The sequence below is a fragment of the Protomyctophum parallelum genome (assembly GCF_964188405.1).
Source record: "Protomyctophum parallelum genome assembly, chromosome: 20".
NCBI classification, from domain to species: Eukaryota; Metazoa; Chordata; class Actinopteri; order Myctophiformes; family Myctophidae; genus Protomyctophum; species Protomyctophum parallelum.
In genome coordinates, this window is record NC_139718.1 from 24,217,345 (window position 1) to 24,240,696 (window position 23,352).

The 23,352-nt window shown below is 42.1% G+C and overlaps 2 protein-coding genes across 2 annotated transcripts in view; one reads left to right on the forward strand and one right to left on the reverse strand.

Annotated features, from left to right (window-relative positions):
• The window catches only part of LOC310878259 (inositol-3-phosphate synthase 1-A-like), a 250,924-nt gene that overhangs the window by 124,484 nt on the left and 103,088 nt on the right, over window positions 1–23,352 (forward strand).
• On the reverse strand, window positions 4,728–21,976 carry LOC310877912 (phospholipid phosphatase 2-like). The gene is made up of 6 exons (XM_083791908.1): window positions 21,609–21,976; window positions 9,172–9,323; window positions 8,537–8,799; window positions 7,961–8,018; window positions 7,052–7,228; window positions 4,728–5,763 (listed from the first exon to the last, which is right to left on the reverse strand). The coding sequence occupies exons 1-6, from the start codon at window positions 21,667–21,669 to the stop codon at window positions 5,620–5,622; spliced, it is 855 nt and encodes a 284-aa protein (XP_083648034.1). The 5' UTR covers window positions 21,670–21,976; the 3' UTR covers window positions 4,728–5,619.

A 23,352-nucleotide genomic window follows, 5' to 3' on the forward strand; every position in this document is an offset into this window, starting at 1 on the left:
TCCTGTCCGGGCCCCTCTTACATCTCACCAGGTCCACTCCTGCTCTCACCAGGTGCAGCCAGGACCTGTGCGTTGCACCAGACTCCCAGCACCAGACACTTAATTCAGGAGTGGCAGATTCTTGAGGATCCATTGCGGATTCAGCAATGATTCCGCAGGCTCCACCAGCAGGGGAACAGTGGTGCTGCAGACTCCGCTTGTGGCTGTGGCTTGAATGGCCCTCCTAAAGGCCTGTTGGGCTGTTGGGCCTCCTCCTCACGGAAGACACAGTGTGAGGCACCAACCCATACTGCTCCCGGGTGCCGTCTACATTCCGGCTCTCAACCATCTCTCGGGTGGTCACCAGACTATACCTGGTTGTCACATAGTCTATTCCTATGAGTCACTATAAATAGAACTAAGAACAAAAAAATAGAGCCCAGATTTACCTCTCGAGCCACACAGGTTTGAAAGACACAACTGAGTGTAATACTTAACCCATCTTTTAGAATTCAGATGGACATTGAAAATGTTCTTTAGGACATTAAACCTTTAGTTCATAAACCCCCTGACATACCTCTAGAGCCACAAGAACATTCAGCTGAGAAGGAAATACTTAACCTTTTAGAGATTAGATGTATAGTATACTGTATTTCTTTTATTGCTTTTAATATTCTAACAATAGTAATATTCTAATAATCTTGAGAGCGAGTATGAAATAGTTTAGTTTTCCATTGTAAAAGAGTGTTTAAATAAGAAGGTGAACTCCCTAAAACATTGATGCTCTGCAAAAACTGAGATTTGACAGTTTGTAGCGGTCGAAAGTACTTGCGCGCTCTGCTTGCGCACTAGTAGGCCATTTATGGCCTACTAGTGTGCAACAAGCAAGTATGCACTCGACAGAGTGCAGTTCTAGTTATGTCTGTGTCTAAAACAGAATTTCAAAAAATTAGAATACTGTGAAGAAATCACAATTTACTCCTCAGTTTTTGGCTGACTACTTGTGCCTGATACGGCAGTGGTGCCAGATTACATAAATGTACAGTATACATAGGAGCATTACCTTTAATCCTTCCAACACTAAAACATATCGTCATTACATCACCATCGAAAACCAATTACACTCTGGCATTGGGTCCTTTAATCCACATCTTTATTACGTCATCATTGAGAGCTAGTTATACATATACTATGTATATGTATTTTGTAAGTTGATTAGCGGTATACTGTGGTTACTTTGCGCCGTATGCACCATCCCAGCCGTCCCGCCAATTTTGATGCGTATGCACCGTCCCAGCAAATGACGTAATGACTAATTGTGCTTGATACGGCAGTGGTGCCAGATTACATACATGTATACATAGGAGCATTACCTTTAATCCTCCCGACACTAAAACATATCGTCATTTCGTCACCACGATCGAAAACCATTGGTTTTATACATATACATAGTATATGTATAATACATGTATGTAATCTGGCACCACTGCCGTATCAGGCACAATTAGTCATTACGTCATTTGCTGGGACGGTGCATACGCATCAAAATTGGCGGGACGGCTGGGACGGTGCATACGAGCCAGTAATAACTGGGTGGGGCATGCATTTCCAACTTTTATCTTTCCAAGTAGGGCAGTGGCCAATGGGCACCGCTCTAGTCCTAATATAAATGCACCACGTCTCTGTGTACCTAGTCTACGTACGTGTGTACGTCTGTAATCCACATACCGGTAACTTGGGAACCGTTCGCCCCGCCGACTTCATTTGACACAGGCGTTTCACACCACTACAGGGAGTGCAGTGCCCGGTGTCAAGTCTGTCGGATGGCCGGTTGTCCAGCACTAGCACGAAAGCCTTTTCCCGGGCTCTGGACATCTCCATATAGGGGAGCTGGCCTGTTCTGACTTCACAATGTCTTCTGACATCTGTATATACTCCATATTTGGGCAAATAACCCCAAATATGGGCATAAAAGGGACATAGACATAATAGCAGGGTGGCATGCATTCCAACTTGCATAATTCCAAGTAGGCCAGTGCCCATGGGCACCGCTCTAGTGCATCAAATTAAGGGAAAACATTACCCAAGTGACTCAACATTTGAATTGCTTTGAGTCAGCCTTTGAGAAGCCAAACCTTCACTTCAATAATAGACTAATAGAGTAATGAATTACAAGTTTCAGAATTCCCTTTAGATTAGTCACTTCTATGATAAAGTGAGATTGAGATTTGAGAATGAGTCAAAATGACTGTGACCTGGCCCAGGCGGTGGCGTAACCGTCTGGGCACCTGACTGGTAATCCAGTCGCAGTGTGCCGCGGGTTCGACTCCCGAGCCCGACACGGCCTTTACTGCATGTCATCCCCCCATCTCTCTCCCGTTTCCTGTCAGCCTACTGTCTGTCCCTTCAAAAAAACAATTAAAGGCGTAAGCCGCAAAAAAATAAATAAAAAATTACTGTGATCATACTACAGCTGACCCGTATTTTCATACTGGACCCCGATGTCCAGGGTTACATTAGTACATACAATTATAAAGTTAACCACATAGACCTGGCAATTTTGGGAAAATCATATTCTATTATTAAGAATTAAAGATCACATCAAATAAGATATACAAAATTAATATTTGCCTGGTAAAATAGTAAAGGTTGCCACGCACAAGGTGGCAGTGTACAGTATGTTGTAGGTAAGCAGCTTGCAGCTTAGTGATATCTGAAGACTGAAGAGCAAGTTGTTATTTTCTTCTAAGGTCTAGGAGGCAGTCTCATCTCTACTCTGGCACTGAGGAATCCCACAACTCCCAACAACATGCCCAGGCATGAACAATGTCTGTATTTGTTGAGCACATTTTCAACAGAACACAGGGTCCAAGGGTTGAGTGAACACAAATAAAAATTAAACCGTTTGCGTGCTTACCCACAAATACCAAAACAAGTGTCATCTCCTCTCCTCTCCCTTCTCTCTCTCACACTCGATCTCTCACTCAATACGACACACGTGCACATGAGCACGCGCGCACACACATACACACACACACACACACACACACACACACACACACACACACAAGAAAAGGGATAGAAGCTTTTGCAATGTGGATCGTGCACAAAATATTCATATAGAGAGAAAGGAGTGGAGTTTTTGTTGGTTATAAGGCTGTACAGTGTACACCCTTTGGTTCATCATGTTGTTCATGATCCAGCCATCCATAATAATAGGCCTATATACGATTTATATACGCTTTTCTAGGTACTCAAAGTTGCTTTAGAGAAACAAAATAAAAACAACTTTAAGAAAACTAGTTCCGAACTAACACTATCCCAAACCCTAACCTCACAGTAACCTGCAGCACGGGTGATTTGTAACCCACAGCACAGGCGATTTGTAACCCGCAGCACAGGTCGGACAATAGCATAAACACAAAGCCATTTAGATTCAAAATCAGACCAGGATCTGATGGTCTGAGGTTGACAATAATTGGCCTGATGGGTGGACTTAATCCCCTCAAAGGCAATCACACTTTAAGCATTGACCTCCAGTAATCTCACCCCAGAGGTGACTAGATTAAGCCAGACTAAATCTAAATATAAGATTTTGAAACTTTTAGTGTTTCTAGTAAGACTAAATCTTAATTGCCCAGACTCCTCTTCAACAAAGATGGCGAAAGCAATTTTTTTTGCTGTGTACGTATACAATAGTATGGTACAAAACACTGAAGTCCTTCAACCAGAAACCCAACCTCACAGTAACCCGCAGCACGGGTGATTTGTAACCCGCAGCACAGGTCGGACTAACAGGAGGTCTGATTTATGGGCAGTACCCGGGAAGGTGTGTAGCTTTAAACGTGGTGAGGATTGGGACAGCTCTGATGTGAGTTGGGAGTGAGTTCCACACAGTGAGGACGCGGCCACAAGCTAAAAGCTTAGTATAAACAGTAATTTCAAAACAAAGTAGATGTAATGCATATTTAAAAAATAGTTTATTAGATAGTTATAATAAAATAGAAAATGTTAGTACTGTACAGGTACATAATGGTACACATGTGACCATTTCAGCAGTCCATCACAACAAAACAGGCATATATAACACTCACAAGGCACAGAAAATAAAAAAGTGACCAGGATAGTAGATAGGTTAAATACAATCTGTTTTCCAGTGTAGACACAATGCTCATAAAATAACTGCTTATCTGAAATGAACCTATAGGTACGTGGCAACAAATTGGGGAATTAATACCATGATTTAGTTGCTCTGTTGAAGGACTGAGAGATCGTTTTGAAATCCGCAGAAAGTTAATATACCTTAAAGATCATCAGTGTTAATTTATCTCAGAGGACGACTTCACCACTTTTCAACCGATCTTCATATAAATTGTCCTCCCTAATGATAATGATCATGATAAAATAGCACAATGTGTTTCTACTCTGTGTCTCATAAGAGGGCTGTGGGCAGTTCAGAAACCGTCCACCAGTGACCTCATCGATGGGGAATCCAAGCTAATAGAGCGTCGCAGTCCCACCCCCTTTCAGAACGACGAGTGGCCCAGGAAATGAATCCCAATGCATTTTGCCCATAGGCTTTTCTTAAAGTATTTATTTAAAGACGGTTACGCCGCGGACAAAGCCAACTCGGATCGTGACAAATCATGACAATAAACACTATGTTTTGTCACGATCCGAGTTGGCTTTGTCCGCGGCGTAACAGTCTTTAAATAAATACTTTAAGAAAACCCTATGGGCATAAGAAAACCCTATGGGCAAAATGCATTGGGATTCATTTCCTGGGCCACTCGTCGTTCTGAAAGGGGGTGGGACTGCGACGCTCTATAGACTGTAGGTTTTCTATTCCTGAAAAGTTGCAATGCGAAAATGGAAGCCTCCGTTTTCACGATAATAAAAATCTAAATATATATATTTTTTTAAATCTTCTAAAAAACGATGATGTCACTGGTGGACAGGTTTCTGAACTGCCCACAGCCCTCCTATGAGACACAGACCAAGTAGGAAAAGTGGTGAAGTGGTCCTTTAAGTGTTAGTTTATCACAGGATTTTACTGTGATAAAATAACTTTGGCAGTCTTTGGCAGTTTACTCATAGTTTGACATGTTTATATTGGAAAATGACTATCAATTAGCTTAAAACCATTTGTATATAAAGACAACACAGCGTTAAAACAAACATAGCAAAAGATTATAAAGGTTACGCACTGTCAAATATTGAACACACTCAACTTATATAAATGCTACAGGTATACACAATATACTCAACACACACATTGGACATTACCACAACATTCATGGAGACGTTTCGTACACACACACACACACACACACACACACTGACGCTTGATTTATACTTGGCTGTGTGGTGCTGTCTCACGCAAACAATAACTGTTCTACATCTATATCTCAGCATGATAAGTTGTGAGCTTGTAGATCTGCTATTTTCCGTGTGAGACACGGGTATAGCCTTGATTATTTGAGCCTTGTTACCTGTAAAACTGTTCTGAGGCTATCTTCAGGGATGGCATATGTCACGATTGAAGGCTAGTGGTTATTGTCTTTATGCATCTACAAGTTATCGTAGATTTAGTGGTACACATAGTCGGTGCGTTGTCATATAGCTGTTGTAGTAATGTGTTCATGCATTGTAGTTGTAGTGGTTTCCTTGTTGTGAGTCAGGGGCCTGCGGGGTGGGTTTACGTTCCAGGTGTTCATTCTCGGCCGGGTCTTCTCGTGTACAGTGAAGGGGCCGCTGCTTAAAGAAGTCTGAGACATATCGGACCTGAGAGGAGAGGAGTAACAACACCATAGCAGTGACCACGGTCATTAAAGAAGGAATCCATAATCACACATGTCATGGTGCTTCATTCCATGGAGTTATAGGGCCAGGTATTTTCGGTTCGGGTGGACTAGTTTAAGACTTCTAAAGAATCTAATTTAAATCACATTGAGGGTCCTCTAAAGTCTAAACCAATGTTTCCAGTGGATCGGGAGTCGGGACCCATATATATATATATATATATATATATTAACTTCAATAGCATTCTATGTAGTATTGTATGTAAACATAGCACTAATACATAATGTATGCATAGTTTCATTATATAGATATTTCACTGTTACGTTCTTAGCTTGACGTATGATTCATGATAACTACTTTTGTATGTATATGATATATTGCCATGCTTTTTTGTTCTTGCTTAATGTAAATTGCTCTGGATTAAGAGTGTCTGCTAAATGCCTAAATTGTAAATTGTATATTAAATCAAAATATTTAAAAATAAATGTAACTAAGAAAATCACAACTTTTCATCAATTCAAAAACAATTCGAAAGTATTTGATAAATAAAATGAAAAATCAAATAACCTCCATAGCTGTAGGGGGGGGGGGGGCTTACAATTTCTACACAACTCATTTCCGCCATAGCCAACTCATGTCCTGATGGCTATATCCCATGGCCATGACTGAAACAACCCTGGTTAGCCAACCCAGCCTGGCAGAGATCTGTGTTCTGAGGAGCACATTCTAGGTTTTATTAGTTTCACTATTCGATTTTTATTATACTATGGCGGTTATGTGTCAGGGGCAAGATTTAACAAGTTCAGAATACGTGTTGTGTAATACACCACAGGCATGTAGACATCGAAAAACACATTGACTGCCAGCATTGTTTCAGTGAGGAGCCTTATTCAAGGGGCAAAAATTACCCTGGGCCTTAACTGAAGTTAGCTTACGGATAAGCAATCCTATCGTGGGACGATCGCGGACCACCCGAGGCATGAATTTTGTTTCCTCCTCATGCTTGTTGTGTTGACAAACATTCACAAACACTATTTGTATGGCATTTTAGCGTTTTTTTATGTACATAACATATAGTTTCAGTTAGTAGTACATTTAGTTTTCGGTTTTATTTACCTGTTTAACTCGTTTTAAGTATAGTTTTAGATAACTCCAATAACCATTTTTGTCTACAAGCACAATAAAATGCCTTTACATGTTACAATATTCTATCTAAATTAATTTGAAATAAATTACTCTAAAACCCCTATATTTACAACCCCATACTCACAGTGAGCACGGCGATGAGGGCTCCTTGAAGCATTCCCACCAGCACATCGCTCCAGTGGTGTTTGTAGTCAGACACACGTGTGTATGCAACATACACAGCAAATGCAATCAGGAAGAATTGGATGGTGGGTCTGACCAGCCGTGTCCACTTGCCCTGCATGCGCGCCTGTACATACAGCTAGACATACACAAAAATGCACCCATGTTTTGAATACGGCACGTTACAAATTTAAGCAATAAGCCACGAGAGGTCTCAGGTTACCGGGTATTTTACACTGGCTGGGGGCGTAGGCAGACCCGAGGCGCAGCCGGTAAGCTGGGGCCTCGAGTGGCTTATTGCTTTTCTAAAACGTTTACAAACATATAGCTATATTAACCTAATAAAACGATTGAATTCACAAAAGTAGCTACGCTTTGCGCCACCAGAGCGAGCCACATCACTTCCTTGTTTTGCTCGGCAAGTAGCCCCAGTGATTGAAGGAGTGGGTTATCGGTGGAATTTACACTGATCACGTGACGGTAACCAGTCAATCAGAATCAAGTATTGGGACTACCCGTTTTAGAACAGTCATTTTACCACCTAAACCCTAATTGTCTGGGGTCCCTTCGGGCTTTATACTAGGTCAGCTCTTTTTCCCCCTTACATCGCTGAAAATAGCCAACCTACAACCTCGCAATGCGATGCAATGTTGTAGATATGCTATTCTCCCCAAATGCTTGCATTCGAATAGGGATGCTAGGGTTCAAGTGGTTAAAACAAAGTAAAAGCAAACATAAAAGGGCATTTATTTATTAGACACGACTATTATTAGGACAGAGAAGATAGACAGGAAACATGGCATAGACACACTGAATAAAATCCATCCAACAGCAAAATGTGTTTTAAATGCCAAAATGATGTGACACTTACCGACAGAAAGAGCATGCAGTACATCCCAAATGAGGAGTGACCAGAGTAAAATGATAACCTAGGAAGGAAGGTCGAGATGAGACCACACATTATCTTTACAGTAACAGTACACGTACATAACAGTTTCTCCATGCTCTTCATTTATATAGTACTTGAATAACATTGTACTTGCTTGAGTAAAAGTTACACACTATTTCTTGTCACAGCATGTACACTAGTCATTTAGTATTTTAATATACATTTTAAGACCATTTGAACCCAATTGGGGTAACTCACTTTTACATCACCATACCTAACCCCACACCCACCCTCCCGCCACCAGCAGGTCTATTTTTGCAAAACACTTTTTTATATTACTCCTACACATTTTGTCCTAACATCACACAAATCGTTACACATTATCTCTAGTCATATAATCAAGACGGATCTGTCCGATATTGCATATTCCATCAACACTGCTGGCCTACAATATCTACCGGACATGGCGGAGACCTGTGGCCTTTTTCTAGTTACTATTGTTATAAAATCCAGCTAAAACTCTAAAGCTTTTGAATCAATGGAGTGATGAAGTCATACCTGGACTCAGTAACATTGCGGAGGTTGCCGGTGCAGTTGATGTGCAGCGTGTATCCATTGCAAACGCTTGGAGCACACACAGCGAGGAAGTTTGGGCGGGGCCGGCCAATGGTGAACTTAGCCAGGTCAGTCAGCGACTGGCTAACGGCGGCTCCAAACAGGAAGGTGCCCACTACCTTGTAGAGCGCTGCGAGGTACCGGTTGAACTTGGAGTTGGAGCGAAGTCGCTTGGTGTACACTAGGTACGCCTCGCCCGATGTGATCTGGAGTGAATTGGAGGCCATACAGTAAGCACCAAAAATGCACATAGGAGTGGTGATAACAGATGACATTGTTGCAATCCTCAATTTCCCAACACTCAACATAATTTCCCTAAATAATTTGTCTCTTGTTCTAACCATTAGAAGCAATGTTTACTGTCTATTACAGTAGGTTTATTTTAGAGGCAATTTTTCTAATTCCAATGACCAATAATTACTTCATAACTTACTTCAGAACACCTGTTCACATCACATTCTTCCGACTAAGAGCTAAACATTACAAATACAAACCCTTTATAATGTAAATGACACAGTAACTATGTACACAGTAACTATGGGTCCATCATTACACTATCCTATGGTGTTGGTACTCACAATGAGTATGGAACAGCTAATGGTGACCGCTGCCATTGCCGCATGGGAGATGGTGTCCCTCTTGTATGGGTAGCTGATGCTTGTGTCATCACAGTAGATTCCCCTCTGGTAGGGGCTGAACATCACAGTGAGGATGACTGACGGCAGGCCCGCTGGAGAGAGGGACGGAGAAGCACAGAACATCAGTGGTTCAACTCAGCCACCACACAGACTCCATATTGACACACAATGAGTCAATGCCATATTTACCTTAAAGGTATATTCAGTGATTTCACTCAAAAAACCTTAGGTTTCGTTTTTGGCTGGGACCTAAGCCTTTCATCCAATCAGGATAGAGAGCCAAAAACGAAACCTAAGGTTTTCTGACCCCCAGGGGTTAACTGGGGACAGGGAGGAACTCCTTATATGGTCAGCACACTCTATAGTAGAGAGGATTATCACAACAAAACAAAAAAATAAGTGATATTTGAATTAAGTGAAATCACTGAATATACCTTTAAAGTAAACACAGACACGCAGCAGCCGAATCGGTACAGCTGGCTAAAGGACTAAAAGATGTCCTTGTGAAATGGGTCAACCCAATAACAATAATGCATTTCTTGTTCTGCGAGCACGATCTGATCTAATGTGCTTCTCCAACATTCATTTGCTAGTTAGATAAGTCTGTCTGTCATGCATTAGTCCAACTGGCACAGTGTCAGCAGAATATTACTGGCACATCCACATAAGGAACAATAATAATTATAATTGGGGATCTCTGCAGCAGTAGGATGTTCTGTGAACGCCTGTGTGAAACTAGGAGGAAAGGCACTGCTGTGTAGGTATCGGCCGAGCGCGCCAGCTAGCACTAGTCTGCCACTAATGATGAATTGATGTTTGTTATCATTGTAATAGGCAACAAAGTCTTATGCACACCCGATAGGCGCGTGTGCGTAGGCAGGTCTCAAATTAATGTATTCAGAAAAATGCACAAAATGCACAAGACCCGCACACCGTCTGCACTTGATGCACAATATGAACACTTTTATTAGGCAACGTTTCGGTCAAAGACTTTTTGTGCATTTTTCTGTTATCACTGTAAAAAAATTAAATAAAGACGTACCGATACTGAGACATACATAAATAATACCTACCACACACACACACACACACACACACACACTAGCAGGCTACAGACCCTTTCTCAGATAAATTGGAGTAAGGCTAGTGTGGGTCGCTACAGTAGCAGTACTAGTCAGGGCAACAGTTCTATCACCCCTTAGGAATGTGTTCAGACTCAGAGCAGTCACACATGTCACGACATGTGCCACTCTACCACGACATAGGGGCTCAGGAAACAGAGAGGAAGCTCCTGTCACCATGGATACACTTCTGGGCAGAACAGCCTTGACCTATGACCTTGGAGCAGCATTTACACTAGTCATGGGCCTGGGAGCCAAAAGCTTGACCGGACGGATGTACAGCCCTCAATGTAAGACACATAGACACATTACAAAATTAGCTGAATGAGCTCTCTTTTTCTTCTCAATGTACACATACAGTGTGCATGCATGTCCCACCAACCACACATGTATCGTGTGTGTGTGTATGTGTATATATTATATATATATATATATATATATATATACGCATACAAGCTGTAGTGTAAGGGTTCGGATAACCGTGTATTTATAGTGTCATCATGTGAAATTCCCTCAAACTGATCTCTCACGGAAGAGGTTGTTATTTCTAATTCCTCCACCCCCATCTTCTTCACATGCTTGTGAGGAGAAAGACAAATAGAGAAGGAGGGGGTGGGAGGGTCAGGCAGGGAAAGAGGATAACTTTAGAATACTTGCATAACCCTAGTTCTCCGATTAGCATGAGTGAGTGACGCAGAGGGAGCCCAGACAAAAGCTTAGGTCCAGACTGGCACAGTGGCACCAGACGAACATAAAACTGTCTCTTAAATCTGAACAGGACAATAGCCTAGCTCTACTAGCTTGATGTCAGGAACTTTCTACATTGAAGCCTTTAAATTGCTTTCCTGTTTTTAAGAACTATTTGCGGTACTGCTGTCAGTTAATGAGCTTGACATCGGAGTGTGAGATGTGTATTTTTCGGTCAGATTGTGAGTCGTGGATTTGCCACAGTGTAACGCTCAGATTGTTTCCTTCCTCAAAGAGACGTGCCACCTGCTGTGACCACACACACACACACACAGAGTGTGGAGTTCCATTAAGTCTGAGCTCATTGTTGAAGCTAGAATCAGGTGTGTGACCATTATGCCTCCCCACTTCCCCTCCTCCCTCTGGCCGTGGCTCAGTGTTAGTCCTCTCCGCCGACATTAAAAAGTGGAAGAGGCTAATACTAAATTGTGGTTTCGGGTTTCAACCGCAAGCAAATCACTGAACACACAGATGCTTTTCTCTAGGGATTACACAGGATATAGTTCTCACCCATATTAGGAGGCCTAACATAGAGTTGTGTTTCTCACGGAGGCCCAAAGGCCTTCCAGACGGCTCAGAGCAATGAAAAACTATTTCATTTCTCCAATGTTTCATTCATTAGAAGGAAATCCCCCCCCCCAAAAAAGAGTCTTCTAGGACAGGACCCCTGCTAGACCAAGTCTTATTTAATGGCAATGTGCTGCCGGAAGTAAATATATTAGATGATGTTCCATAGCATCAATAGAAATGCCATCATGTAGATATTTAAAGTAGGGTCAAGTGGCATATCTTGATGTGCATAAGTGGCATGCGTCTCATTTGGGCTTTGTGTCTGTCAGGGCATGTTTTGGTTAAAATGTTAAAGCTCTATATTGTTAAAGTGATTTATAGTGTTGTGTTATAGTGTATACTGTGAAAATAAATGACAATTTCAGTCCATCAAGAGAGTACACATTTATCAGCTTAAATGTATAGGGTTACACAGGTCCAACTTTGTCTGCTCATCGTCTCCACCAGGCCAACAGGCTTGGCAAAGACTGTTTTGCATCCTGTACGTCTGTCCTTCAGTCATTCTGTCAGCTAAGGACCAGAGACATGGGCTGGTTTCAATGTGAAACCAGCCCATGTCTCTGGTCACTGTGTTCAGCCACGGTCTCCCTCCCAGCAGGTCAAGCATGAACTGGGCTCTTCTTTCAAGTTGGACCAATTAGTGTTTGTTCTGCAGGGTGCAAGGATAACATTTAGATAAGAGATGGCTTGTTTGACACAGGTCCCTGGTGGTAGGGATGTGGGCGGACCGAGGCAGGCCTTGACGCTTACACAGTACACACATACACAGATGTGCACGATTAACACACGTCCGTGCATGGACAAACGCATACGCACGCTGCCACGCACACCATTACCATGTACAGTGCGTGTGTGTGTGTGCGCGATTCCACAGCAGGACCTGCACGGAAGTCAATTCCGCTTTCATACTGTCCACGCTCCATCTCTTTTGGTGTACTCTCTGGGGGCAGAGCCCATAGATACGGTAGTTCCCATTATCTTAGTGGAGCAGCCTGTTTTTGGGCTCTATTATTCCAGAGTGCATGGTATGTTTTTCTAATCCACCAGCCCCCCCCCCCCCCCCCCCCAGAGACTGGGCTGAGCTGGTAGAGATGGAGAAATGCCATGAGACAGATCAAAGAAAATGAACACAAGTAACGATAGAGCTAACGATAGATAACCAGGATTCTCTCAGATGGAACACTTGTAGAGGTGCGCACACACACACACACTCTCACTCACTGGAAACAAAACAGACAGGATGGCCAGAGAACAGATAAAGGAAGCGGAGAAAGTATTGTTTTACACTTTCACAATCGTGTCTGGCACTGGCAGCAGCATTGGGTCCGATGAGTCCATGAGAAAATAAACAAGGTGGAATTTGGGATAGGACAAAAGTACAACTTCCCCATGACCTCTGACTTGACAGGAAGTGGAACAGTTCCTGAAGTGTTTGAGATAAGACATGTGTTGGTCCAAATCGCCACCGTCATAAAGCTGCCACATCCAACAGACAGAAACAACAGCAAATGACTGTGACCCTCTCTGATCACAGCCACCCATTGCCAAGGCTGAGACCCTTTGGGAAAAAGACTATTTATACAGTAAACGGACTGCATATAGCGCCTTTCTCCAAAGCATTTTACAATATATTTCATATTTAGCCACACGCCGATGGTAGACGTGGAAAACGCGGAAGGCACCAACCTGCTCATCAGGAGCATTTGTCTTTTTCATGGACACTTCGACACACAGCCAGGAGGAGTCAGGGATTGAACCTTCCAATTCAGAGACCTCCTGAGCCACTGCCATACCAGTGTGTCTTGATCAAGGGCTCAACATGATGCAGCCAGGTGGTTCCTCAAACTTCATTTTAAAAGGGATAGTTCACCATTCTTTAACTTGCCGTTAATATAGTGGTTGTGGTTGCAACTGTATTCATTGATTGCCCAAGTCCCGTGGTGGGAGTTCTGCTCTGGTTTAGGTGAATATTAGGTTCTCTCTGGTGAAAAGCTGGATGATGCACAATGGCAGCCCCTCAGTCAAATCATAAGTCACAAATTCTAAAGTCTAAAGATTTCTAAAACCATTGGTTTCTCATTTCCAAGTGAACACCATTTGATCAAGGTTTAGCAGCTTGGTTGGAAGATAGCCCATTTTTTTATGTGAACGTTTTTTTATGTGAACGTTTCTTTTTCTTTTCCTGGCCACTCTGTGGAGAAAGGAAAAAGAACAGTGTAATTCTGCATTCCTTGGGTATTTCATTTCCATGAAGTGAACTCCACTAAGACTTGAAAGCCACGAATAAGTGAAAAAGGGGAGATAACATAAATTGGCCTCAGATCTAAATGGGTTAAAGGACCTATAACATAAAATTCAACTTTTTCTATTTCTTTTGTGCTTTTGGGGCTCCCATGTGTGTTTTCTATCCCCACAAATAACCAATTTTGAACAATCAGGCCTTCATGTCATATGGGTGTTTTAATGGAAATTGCTCTCAGGAACAGCTCGGCTGATTTTGGCCTCATCGTGATGTCATCAATGTCACCCTACTTTGTATAATTCCTCCTCTTCTTCAGTCTTCAGTTCCAAATTTGCATTTCCACTTTGTTTACAATGTCCACCATTGTTGATTTTCCAAGCTGGCATGGAATGGAAACAAGCCTGGTTTTATCTAGCATCAGTATTATAATGACTCAAATATTAAATAATCTGCATATCAGCACCCCACCACCTCAGGACATTGTGGTACTACAGCTAAAACTGCTTTCAAAGTCCAGAAATAAATGACAAGGCCTGGTTATATCAGTGGTGATTGAGGCTCAAACCATTAGAAATAACTTTGAGGGACATAGACCATATGATTATTAAATATTAAAAGCAGTTTTAAAATGCATGTTATTTGCGCTTTAAGACTCAAGAGAATGATGCTCCCTATTGTCCCCCGACAGAATTATGTAAGCTGTACTGCCTCAAACACCATAGTTGTAGTTGTTGAGCACATGGTACTTTTCTCTCTCTATATATCTCTCACTCCCTCCATCTATTTTCACACAGGAATGTAAGGGAGCAAGTCAACAACACATCCTACTTCACACTGACACATACTTGGCAGACATGGCCTGTGTGCGCGCGCGTGCGCGTGCGTGCGTGTGTGTGTGTGACTGCATGTACACTTCTGCACACATTTTGTCAATAAAAGAGTTGGAGAGCAGCATCTCAAACATGTCAGCTAAATGTTACAAATAGCACATAAATAACAGTCCCCTGGGACAAAGTGCAGCAGCTGGTGACATTGATACCTCATTGTGTCCCCACGTCCCTTGACTTGGTGTCCCCGGCCAGCTGTGGTGCAACAACAGTATATATATATATACAGCATAATCTCATGTTGTTGCTGCTGTGATTCACATGACGTGGCTGGATGCAGTAAATCAGCAGGCTTTTTACACAGTAAAATCATAAGCACTGTAACTAAATTTACATGAGTATTGTACATTTGCAAGCTCATGATTTTCACTCCAACATTACATTTCAAAGAGAAATATTTTACTCCACTAAATAACATTTCTAGTCTCTTGAGACCCAAACGTTCAAAATATATTATAAGCATTATTTCAAATATAGTGAAAATAGCCGATCTACAAGCTCACAGCTTTCGTATTTACTTGAAGTGTTGGTTTAACCGCTTTTAACTGGCACACCCGTTTCCATTTCCATGTCATTACAGGCAAATATTTAAATTAAATAAAAATATAAAAAACGACTTTTCAAATGGTTACGTCTGAGTGTAAAATGGACCAAAATGGTCTTGTTAGGGTTTATGATGACGTGAGCTTAGTTGACTTTAGAATATTTGGTGTCGACCAATGTCAGCATGCAGTCTGGAAGGCGTAAAAGAACAGACAACTTTGGTTAACCTGGCTGAGTCGAGAGGCCTAATTGTTGTTAAATTGGCAAACAAACCCTTCTCTAGTCTAGAGGTATATGCTGGTACTAGCACGCACCCCGACACCATCTACCTCCGTAAGAAGATGCATCTGTAACTGCCACATGTCTGTCACCCGAACAAGTCCAAACCAACAGCAGGAACTACTGAATAGTGATTGCCAGGCTTATACAATATAATTTGTGCAGATCAGGATGGGCAGCTAAGGATGCCGATATGGCAGATGTGTTTCTCAAGTACTTTTAGTTTCAGTTAGTTTGAAGTTACCCAGTTGATAAGGTTGTTGATTTTCAGATTTTTCACTACTCTTACTGTAATCAATAAGAGTGATTAAAACGCTTAGAATATAACATAGGGATAGGATTAAAAATAATGTATGCCTGCCTAGAATGGAAGGTATGTGCACAGAAGATGCCTTTTAGGCCAGTTAGAGAGTTCACTTCAATAATTATGGATATCAGAGCCTTTGAGAGAGATAATACAAACTGGGTCAACATATCAGCCTCAATACACATATTCTGTATCTGCCTTAGAAATGACATTGACCTGTTAACACTTGCCAATCTGACTCGGTGTGGATGATGTAAATCAGTGGCGCATCTACAATAAGGCCAGGACAGGTGGACGCCTGTCCAAATCCATTTCTGCCTGGCCAAAATCCATACACCGAGGACAAAAACAAGACCTGAGAACCATTAGTGGACAGCGGATTGGCCGTTGCGTGTATAGAGCGCGACCTTCAATCACCCATTGGAATGCAAATTATGCATGCCTTTCAGCCTTTGTATCCTACTGTCTGGCAGGTATATCTCTTTGAAAACCTTTAGTGCTACTGATTGTGCGCAGGGGGATAACAATTAAAACATCTTGCCTGCCCAAAATGTAATTCCTGGAAACGCCAGTGATGTAAATGACTTTGGAGCCATTGGGCTGTATTTTGCGTGTCTTAAGAACCAGGTCTTATTCCCTAACTTGAGTAAACTAAAGACCTGGAGGCGTGATCAATGCTCTTTGGCCACTCAGAATAGCCAAATGGCATTGATCACGCCTCCAGGTCTTTAGTTTACTCAAGTTAGGGAATAAGACCTGGTTCTTAAGACACGCAAAATACAGCCCATTGACTCTGGACCATGCTCTTGTGTCATAAGCCCCACCCCACCGAATATGGCATAAGCGCAAAATGGCTGCCACGTGATCATCGTCAACTGAAACGGTGTCATCGTCAAACTAAAAGATGGAAAAGGAATGGATAGTGATACAGATGAATTCAGCAAGCCTGAAACAAAAAGCAGCAACAGCTGTTGTCTGAGAGATTGCAGCTCTTCAATGTGTCAGAACACAAGGGTAAAGGCCAACGGTTGAACTCGGTAAACAAGTGAAAACGGTTAATTACCCTATAAGGCAAGCGCCCTATGGGAATCACAGAGACCTGAACAGAGCCCATTTTGTTTGTTTGCGTTGGTCTTTCCGAGGCTAGCGTTGGTCTGCCCTGCATAATGGTGTGTGTGTGTGCCTGCCTGCAACGCGTCCTTCCTTTGTGTCAAAAGTCTATAAACTACTTTACGAGCAAGGGTGTAAACATGTTTCTGCGTGCATATATGCGTCCGTCCTTTGTAACAAAAGTCTAAACTTTATGTACAATTGTGAAAACATGCGTGAGTGTGTGTGTGTGCGCGTCTGTGTGTGTGTAAACATTGTTGCCTGCATTGATAACAAAGATGACAGGCGAGTGAGAGGAGGAGAGTGTGGAGAAGAGTGAGAAAAGAGACTAGAGTAGAGAGAATGAGAGAAATAATGTCAGAGAAAAGAAGTGTGAGAAACAGACACCTGGTCAAAGGAGACGGTTTGTGGGAAGAATGAGAGAAAAGGTGAGTCAGCACTGCAGCTAGGAAGCGAGATGGCAGTGACAAATATATTCACATAGCGGATGATAATGAATGAGAGAGCTGGATAGAGAGCAGGGTAAAGTATTGCAATCCAATTCAAGTGAGATTTGTGTTTAGGCATTGTATATTTAGTATTATTGCGACTCACTCAGGTCACATTTACTATGAAAACATACATTTTCCGTCAGTCAGTCCATCCAGCCGTCACCCCACGCCATATATGGTCATGCCTTGTGACATCATCAGGGATGGAGATCCCTGATGTCATCAATATTAAGCCCATATATGGGAGGGTCCATATATGGAGATCGCTGATGTTATAAATATTGGCCAGCAACTCTACATCCAAACCCTTAGATCTCCATATATGGAGCTGACCTGTTCTGACATTCCATATGTTGATCCTTCCCCATCCATCCTTCCTCTTCGATGTCTCCCTTTAGACTGATACCTGTCCATTCAAGCTCTAGACGGGCCTGCCCCAAAGTTATTAGTGCCCCCGGCAGCCAGCGAAAACTAGAGTTCTCAATAGGCCCGAAAAATTAAGGCCGGCCCTACCTGGGCCCTCATCAAACCCTGTAAACTCAAGACACTGTCCCCGCTGCCACCCTTAGATCTCCATATATGAAGCTGACCCATTGACATTCCATATGTTGATCTGACCTCATTAAGCCCTGTACACTCAAGACACGCTCCATATATGGCCAGTACAGAATTAATTCCATATGTTGATCTGACTCCCCCTCCCCCATGCCAAAGCGCCAGCGCTCGCCCAGCTGTCTGCCGTCACCCAGGCGGATGTGTGCACCCGACCTCGCCCTCGCTTCTTGCCCTCAGGGTGTCTTACTGGTGGTTAAAACATTGAGAGCTTCTGGTCTGCTGTCTGCACTGCACAGTGCCTTCTGTGTTGTGGGGTAGCTGTGGAAAGCCTGATCCAGTCTAAAGCCTGCCATGCACAGAGACTGTCCGAGTCTGTCTCTCTCTTTTAGGAGGCTGGGTACCCCAACATTAAGCCAAAATAACCCTGATTTTCTTCGGCCACGCAAAATAGAGTGTAGACTTACACTGATAGAGAAAATAGTATTATATGGGGACAGAGTTAAATAAAGGGCAGAGCAGTGGGGGACAAGCAAAAAAAAAAGACAAAAGAGAATGACAGTGTCATAGGGAGGGAGGGGATTGGAATAAAAGAATGAGTATGCTCCAGAGATCAGTTACAATTTGGAAACTCAGCACATTCCATCCATATCAATCTGCTGCTACAGTGAGGAAACCCAGAAAAAATTAAAAACACACACAAAATTGGGGTTCAAACCTGTTTGTCCTTCTAGGCCTACAGACCGCAGCAGATCATCAATCCCAAGGGAGACCAACACAAACAGAAAAAGTACATATGTGGGCATCATGGGACGGAAAATCCCACCCAGTTTAACCCTGGTGTCCCAATTCCGGCATGTTATTATAGGTCAAAATAAAAAATACCATAAAAAATGTAACTGAAATGATGGGACGTGTGTAATCCTGTACAATGTCTGACTCACGTTTTATTTTCTCTAGTCATATGTACCAATCAAACAAGAAGTGACATCACAATATGACTGAGGGGATCAAATTAAAACTAATTACAAAAACATTTTTGGGAATCTTGATTCTTTAGTTCATAAAACAAATTTCTGTGTGGAGTTTCTTCACATGGGTTTATTTATTACGATACGTGCTAGGGATAGAGACAAATTATGACCCAGGCGGGTTACCATACATACTACACTGAAAGGCATTCGTGTTAGGGACATACAGCATTATAGAGCACTGAAGTCTGACGTCACTTTCAGTAGAGGGCGTCAGTCCCCAGGTTCATGTATTTTTTTAGTTGCATTGAAATCGCCATAGGAGAATTTTTAGATTGCTTCATATAAGAACTGTGTTTGTAAAATAAACATGTCATCCCGGCCACTTCACTCATATGGATATGAAGAATCAACTGACTGAGAGAAAACGCTAATGTTACTGCTACTGAATTAGTTACATTTTCGCTAGAAGCAGACTATCATATATGAGTGACTGACTGTTGCAAACGATAGAGACACCTACACCTCCCTGACAATAACGCAGAGACAGCTTGTTTATTTTTGGACGACAACGCTTATAGTAGACGATATTAAGATCACCCCATGTTATTCTCCATAGAGAAATTAATTCCGCGAACCAGGGGAATCGAAGGGATGAGCGAGTTACGTCAGGACTTCGGTGCTCTATATCAGCGATTCTCAAAGCCATGAGGATATTGGATATGTGATGTGTACATTATATTTATATTCTCATTGTAAATTAACTCAATCGATTTTTTTAATGAACAGGATACGTTTCAATAATTTCACCCTGGATCCCACAGAGATTGGGACTTTTGGTATTCATGTCCACATGAACTCTTTTCATGTGCGGAAGTGGACGAATGCAAACATGTGCATGCGTGCCCACTAGTTATGGTAGAGGTTAAAAGGAAAGGGTAACCATTATCATTCCTCCCTGTCACTCACCAGGTGGCTCCACAACCAGACGCACACAGAAAAATGGTACCTCCTTTCTGGGAGACCTTCCAGTTTTCTAAACACAGGTAGGCTACTGTATAGAATCTGTCTCTCTCGGTTGGTGAGAATGTTATGTTATACCAACCTGCATTAATTATAACTATTAAAGCACACTAAATGCCAAACAATAGCTGCTCGCTTCAAAAAATGTGAGATAGATAGATAGGCTAATAATAATTTGCACTTGTTTTTGTTTTTTCATTGCCATTGACAATGAAAGGAGAATTTACGTCATATGTGTCTGAACAAATCGGCTTTTTGTGGAAACATGAAATGCCATTGACAATGAAAGGAAATTTTACGTCATATGTAGACGAGCAAATCGGCCATTTTGACCAGAATGAGATGATGTATGATCACTATGATGATAAGAGCGCCCCTCACTTCACACAGGTGTGATTTTTTTATCCTTACCACCTCTACTATCACTCACATTGTGTGGATAGAAGGTACAAGATGTATAAAGACTTTGTCCATCCCAAAGCAAGTCCTAAACATGCAGTTTTTCAACTCCTGGGCAAGTTAGAACAGATCAGTAATGACAATATGACACACACACACAAACACACTAAGCGCCACAGGGTACATGTCATTATGCAAAAGAGCCAAGAGGTCACGAGAACAATGCAAAAGAGGCCATGAGGACAATGCCTGGACTTTGGTTTATACATTGCTGTAGCCTACGACTTCAATTTGACCAAATACATAACCGCCAGATATAGACAGACAGGATCAGACAGAGCTAGGCACTTAATTTAGGCTAAGGCTAAAAAGTTCCTCACACAACTCAGTTGTTCACAAGATACATTAGCAATGTATGAACGCTTTTTCATATTGCTAAATAACTTTCAATAAAAAAGATGCGTCATCTGGCTGAACTGCATCTTCTTCACTTCTGCTCCTTGATGACATAAGCATAAGTCAGTCACAGATCATTACTATGATGATGATCAATAACATTCTTACCACAGCTCTGGGTGTGAACGGGTGAAAACATGCATGTCACTCACTCGATTTGGTTGTTGGGAAAGACGGCCTGTTTTAACAAGACATGAGCAACGCAGCTGACTGACACCTAAATTGACCCAATATGTTACTAGGGCTAATCACGGCCACGTTTAACTATCATAATATGATATAGGTATTATGTGCTGGTCCCAGACTCCCATATAGCAAAGCAGTAGCGGCGGGTCTTTTCCACGTGGAAAGCCCAAGCATTATCTATTATTGCCAGGTGCAGGCGGTGGCTTGAGTCACTTTTGGAACGCTTGCAACTTAAGTTGCAACCACAGTTAGTATACCCAATAACCCATATAGCAATAGCACTGACATAGGCTAAATCTGAGTAAATCGTCTGTCTGCAAGGAATTTGCAGTTTGTAAGTTTCCTAGATTGACGTTGCCTTTGCAAAATGCATAGCAAATGTCTAATAATTTCTAAGCATTGTCACGCATGTTGGTAAAGCGATAATATAGCGAGATGACACGCATCACATCTCAGCCATGTTGATAGAAGGAGAAAGGGCTGCTTCACTTACCAACGAGGACACAAAGAACATCCACTACAATCAACATATTCTTCTTTCCCTGCTCTGTCATGGTTCATGTGTTGCCGTTTTCACTTTCATAAATAAATCGCAATTAAAAAAGGATCTGCAGTCTAACATGTAGCCTACATAACAAACCAAATTTGAACGAGGTGGAAAAGAAATACAAAGTCAGAGTAACCCGATTTGCTCGTTCTTCCGGCTCCACTGCTCTACCTGTCCTAGTTTACTTTACTATTCTATTCTTATAGGTGAGCAGTAGGGGACGCGCTTCCCTCACAGCAGCAACACGCAGCGGCGACCTGCTTCATGCACACTCCACAGAAATGTTGTGGTGCCGTGGTGTTTCAGACATGGGCCGTGGCGTGTTGTCCGTGTCCGCACATTTTAGACTCTCCCCCCACCCACCCACGTTTGACAGATCCTTAGAGAGATCCCTCCTACTACTCCCTGAAGAGGAGTTGTCAGAGATTAGGTAAACCAACGCCGAAAAGAAGAAGAGTTGTCTCCTGCGAGGTATTAGCTCATTGGATGAGAGTCGGATGACAAAGTCTGGTTCCAACTTCCAAGCTTTCCAACATAATAGTAGGCCTATTTATAGCCTATGTGCCAAACACAACAATCAATCGTTTGATTGATTTAAATCTTTGACAAAATGCTAAATACAAATTGCATAAACACATATGCAACTGTCTGACTCTGTAGGTAGGCCTATATTCGTAGAAGTAGGACATCAGTCAAATCCAGAGGTTTTGTGTTCCTTTGTGTGTGTGTGTGTGTGTGTGTGTGTGTGTGTGTGTGTGTGTGTGTGTGTGTAGGGGGGGGGGGTCGAGGGGGTGTTGGCAGAGAGAATTATGATTGAATAAAATCAATGGTGAATTGATTGATTGAAAAGCAGAATAGGTGAGTTAAAAAAACTGCTAAAGGATAAAAGCAGAAAAAGCACTAAGACTTAATTGTTTACATCAGGGTCCTCCATTTTCAATAAATCTAATATTTACACTAGCCTTCATTGAATATTGTAGCCTATAGGCCTACAATCAGTAAAGTAAAAACAGTCCACTTTAATGGACTTTAATGGAAAGATGACACATTATCATCTAAATAGTTTATAAATGAAGCCCTTGTGACCTGTGTGTTTAATGCATAAGACTACCAGACTGCAGCTTCCACTGATAATAATTTAACAAGCACATGAGGAAGGTTTTGTGGTTCTCCCGGTTTCAGGTATATAATCCTGGCTTTGCCTTCCTCTTGTACCCCCACATTACTGCCTCCCTCCCTGCCATCTCTTTGAGTTACAACTGCACTCGGGCCGCTTTTTTCATCCAAAACTCTTTGCCAAAGCCAATATATACAGTACACCAAAACTCTTTGCCAAATATATAGCCAATCTACAAGCTAACAATGCGTTACAATGTGTGATCTGATCTCGTAGATCGTCTTTATTTTTTTGCAACAGCCTGTAAATAAGCTAAGAGAAACTCAATGGCTGTCCCATTTGTGAAACAAGCTTCTAAACGATCTGAAACCCTTTACTAACCCTTTACTAATGACACGATGCTTCTAAATGATCTGAAACCCTTTACTAACCATTTACTAATGACACCTTTACTAATGACACGATGCTTCTAAATGATCTGAAACCATTTACTAATGATCTGAAACCCTTTACTAATGATCTGAAACCCTTTACTAATGACACAATGCACAAAAACTAAATGATCTGAAACCC

Excerpts from the sequence above, each read along its gene's own strand:
- LOC310877912 (XM_083791908.1), bottom strand. The coding sequence starts at position 21,669 with ATGACAGAGCAGGGAAAGAAGAATATGTTGATTGTAGTGGATGTTCTT. Across the intron at positions 9,324-21,608 it reads TGTTCTTTGTGTCCTCGTTG|CGGGCCTGCCGTCAGTCATC; the intron begins GTAAGTGAAGCA and ends CCCTCTCTCCAG. Across the intron at positions 8,800-9,171 it reads TTAGCTGTTCCATACTCATT|ATCACATCGGGCGAGGCGTA; the intron begins GTGAGTACCAAC and ends AATTCACTCCAG.